Source organism: Monopterus albus, unplaced genomic scaffold, assembly GCF_001952655.1.
Source record: "Monopterus albus unplaced genomic scaffold, M_albus_1.0 scaffold209.1, whole genome shotgun sequence".
NCBI lineage: Eukaryota > Metazoa > Chordata > Actinopteri > Synbranchiformes > Synbranchidae > Monopterus > Monopterus albus.
The window spans coordinates 1304964-1309149 of NW_018128089.1; the positions used below are offsets into that span (position 1 = coordinate 1304964).

Below are 4186 nucleotides of genomic sequence, written 5' to 3' on the forward strand. Positions count from 1 at the left end.
ATGTAAAAGTGAATACAAGAGCCCTGTGGAATGCCACGACTAACTTTAATCTGTGTGGAAGATTCATCATTAACATGAACAAACTGGAATCTTCCTAAATAAGATTTGAACCAACTTAGTGTGGTTCCTTTAATCCCAATAACATGTTCAAGTCTCTGTAATAAGATGCTGTGATCAATGGTGTCAAAAGCGACACTGAGATCCAAGTATAGAAACAAGTCGTTTGTCTGGGGCTAGGAGGAGATCACTGGTGACTTTCACCAGTGCAGTTTCTGTACTATGATGGACTCTGAATCCTGACTGAAAAATCCTCAAACATCCTCCTGTGCAGATGGTCACATTACTGCTTTGCAACAGCTTTTTCAAGGATTTTAGAAATAAAGAGGAGACTGGACATCGGTCTATAATCAGCCAGAACACCTGGGTCCAGAGTAAGCTTTTGGAGTAGAGGTTTAATTACACAGATAGCACAACAGGCGCCATGTTAGCACCATGGATGTATTAAGGAGACCTGGATACCAGACTGCAAGATGGTGCCCATTCTTCCCACTGAAAGTTGCTCCCTTGGTGCACATCCCCAAAAACCTTGTCTTCCAGGTTTAAGTACACATTGTGTCACCCACTGCATATGCTCAGTAATGTTTCCCCCGCTGACCCATACTCGTGCTCACACTCTGCCCACAGACTTTACATTGTCACAAAAATAATTCAATTTCCCAGGGTCCAGAAAAGTTTTACAAATATAAAACCGTCACGTGTTTGGACTGTGGGAGTACCTGGAGAGAACCCAAACAAGCACAGCATGCCAAATCTCTGCTTGGCTGTCGCTGCATAACATATGTCTTTTCCCGGCTCCAGATCTGTTCATTGCTTTTTGAGTTATGCTGTTAAACAAACACTGGGAAAAATATATCCCCTGCCCTTGGTGGAGGTAATTAATAGTTAAAGCCTTAAATGAAATTACATTAATTACATAGTTAATTCTATCAACCATTAAAGTTTTTTAAGTGAACGTTTATGCATTTAGTTACAAGGTGTTTGTTTACATTTTCCAAGACAGCCAAGCTTTCATAATTTGTGCATAGGCATGGTCTGAGGCAGTTCTAAATTTGTTCGCATGCTATGAACAAATTTAAGTAAGAAAATAATGATGAATCCCAAATCTGTAATCTGTGGGAAAATTGTTCATACACAGATTTAGCACTGGTTTGTGAATGAGGCCCAGTGTCTCTAAGGTAACACATCATCACAACACATCAGCCAGGTAACATGGTAACATGTCTGTGCCTGTTACACCAGCTACTTCTTGTCATCACTGCCTAATATTTATTAGATGATAATGTACTGAGCTGAAGGTCAGAGGTGATGAAGCTGAGTTTTTTTTTTATCAGCTCTTCTACACGTTAACTGAACTTCCTGCTGCTGTTGCTGATGCAGGTGAAAGTTCTCAGTTCACAGCAGCAGCTCCTGCTCTAAACCCTCTGTCAGGTGAACTAACACTAATCCCTGCAGGAATGTTCTGGTTTCTGATGGGGATTAAATGTGAATGTGACACTGCCTGCTGTTAGCTCAAGTTAACTGCTCCCCTTGGCTTCTAAGGAATGCTAACAACAGAAACAAGCCACCAGCTGGAAAACAGTGAAAGCTAGTTTCACTGAGCTTAGCAGATACACACTTGGCTCATGTTAAGACTCACACACACACAGGCGTGTTACCTTTCACTTGTTACCCACATTTTCAGGTGGCACATATAAAACACAGTGGAAGCACCAGAAATGAGAAAAAAGATTTTTCTGTTGTGTTCAGTGGAAAGGCTGTTGTGTGGATAAAGAAACAGATTCAGTGAATAAACACTGGCGTCCATGAATCGTGTGACTCAGGTGAGTGTAGAGTGATGAGGAGGCTGTGACCTTCTTCATATTATCATGTGAAACTAACAGAAATGTCACAATTCCATTATGTTTTCCAACTGCAGCTCTTTGAATCGCCTCATCCTCTTCTGCAGTGGTTCAATGGTGGCGACTGGAGAATCCGCTCCACCTGCTGTTTGTCTCCATCAGTCACCTTAGACTCGCATAACAGCAGGGTGGAGACAAGACGTCAGTCAGGGTTTATTTAAATTTAGTTCAAATCTGAGCCACATTTAGATCAAACCGGTGTGTCCTGTCTCTACAGCTGTTCATCTTCAGAGCGGTCCGGGTTGAGGCTGTCGACTTCACTCAGTGTGCAACTCATGGCAGCTTTGGCCACCGCTGGCAGGAGACGGTTTACAACATGTTCCACTTCACCACGCTGTACGTCATCCCCCTGCTGGTGATGAGCTGCTGCTACAGCCGCATCCTTCTGCACATCCACCAGCAGCATCTGAGGGATAAAGGTAAGTCACATCTGTAACACACTTGTACACCTGTTGCACTTCCACCAGTAGCACCCGAGACACAAAAGGAACACACAAAAGGACATTATATATACAAGTACAGTAACATACCTGTACATCAGCCAGCACCAGCTGAGGAACAAGACTAGTGTACAGCCGCACTACACCTGCACACCTGTCCATCACCACCGTTATATCCTGCTGTGCAGCCACAGTATGACATCACTGACATAGCCCCTCCCTCTCTCAGCAGGTGAGTCATATCTGCGTCGCAGTGGCACTGACATCATCCCCAAAGCTCGGATGAAGACTCTGAAGATGACGGTGGTCATTGTGCTATCCTTCGTGGTGTGCTGGACTCCATACTACCTGCTGGGGATCTGGTACTGGTTCCAGCCCAACATGGTGCACGTCACACCTGAGTATATCCACCACGCCCTCTTTGTGTTCGGGAACCTGAACACCTGCTGTGACCCAGTCATCTATGGCTTCTACATGCCATCCTTCAGGGCTGACCTCGCCGCCTGCTGTCACCGGACGACAAGCAACGCCTCTCCACTATCTCAGGAGCAGTTCTCTGGCAGGCAGGGTCATCACAGTGGGAAGTTGCACCCTGCCACCAACAACCAGGCAGGAGACTGACACTGACCAGTCAGCGGCCAGGAGTTAATCATTGTCACTATCAGCTTGTGAAGACCTGAACTGGGACTGCAGGAGGTGGACCAGAACTCTGAGTCTGCCCCCTGGTGGACAAACACCACAAACCGCAGCTTTAACAGGACATTAACATCTTTGCTATGATTGTCTCTGTAAAAGGATAAAATCGCCGATCATTATTTTCTGTAAAATTGTTTTTAAAAATTTTGTTTTTATATTTTTCATTTATTGAAACAAGTTTCTGTTACAAGTTTACAGTTTTTTTTATCTTATATGTCTTATGATTGCCTGGTACATTTGTGCTGTCTGTCCACCTGCTGAAGTCTCTGTCTTGCTGACGGACAGCTGCTCTGATACAGAGACAGAATACGCTGCTCATTCAGACTGAAGCTGCTAATGCTAATGGGGTCTTCCTGCAAGTGATCATTGTTAACAGGCACAGAACATAATTCAGATTAACAACAGAGGAAAAGGATTCCCTTTAAAAATTTGCTTCTGTTTCATGTCATCAGTCAGAATGAAAACGGAATCTTTTCGTTGTGCTTAGAGGAAATGGGTGAAACTCCACTTTGGCTGTCTAAGCACAAAAACAGCAGTCCAATGACAATAAAGAACCAGGTGAAAAACCTATGTCTGGTCACTGTGGTAGTTTTATTCACAGCAGCATATGAGCATAAAAACCAGGCATATGATGAGCTTCATCAGGATGCATCATGCAACCAATCAACAGGAAATCAGTCACACCTGTGAGAAGCTACACCAGCCAACACCTGAAGAAATAGACTTGTCACCAAAGGCCAAAGGAGAAAATCAATCCCAAATAATTTCTAAAATAATACAGACAAAAACATGTCACATGATCCACTGCAAATAAAACAGATTCTTAACCTGATTTGTTTATTTTGGCTTTTAATGCTTTTGAACCTACAAATCATCTTTGTCTTCAGGAGAACATCAGTTTTAGACCCTGCGGCACCACTAAAAAAGACAAACTTTTAATTTTGAAGCTTCGTCAGTCACATGTGCCTGCACCTGGGAGAAGATACACCTCAGCAACAAACATTACAACAACACAAAAGTCCAGGCAATGGCAAACTGGCCAATTTATAGCAATGCTATACTGTACAGCTCACTGTCCCTGTCTGTAAGTAG

The 4186-nt window shown here is 43.5% G+C and overlaps 1 protein-coding gene across 1 annotated transcript; it reads left to right on the forward strand.

The window, feature by feature from the left end:
* Window positions 1-1862: 1862 nt before the first annotated feature.
* Window positions 1863-3926, forward strand: LOC109970856 (gonadotropin-releasing hormone II receptor-like). The gene is made up of 3 exons (XM_020618709.1): window positions 1863-1880; window positions 2176-2377; window positions 2628-3926. The coding sequence occupies exons 1-3, from the start codon at window positions 1863-1865 to the stop codon at window positions 3017-3019; spliced, it is 612 nt and encodes a 203-aa protein (XP_020474365.1). The 3' UTR covers window positions 3020-3926.
* The last annotated feature ends 260 nt before the right edge of the window (window positions 3927-4186 follow it).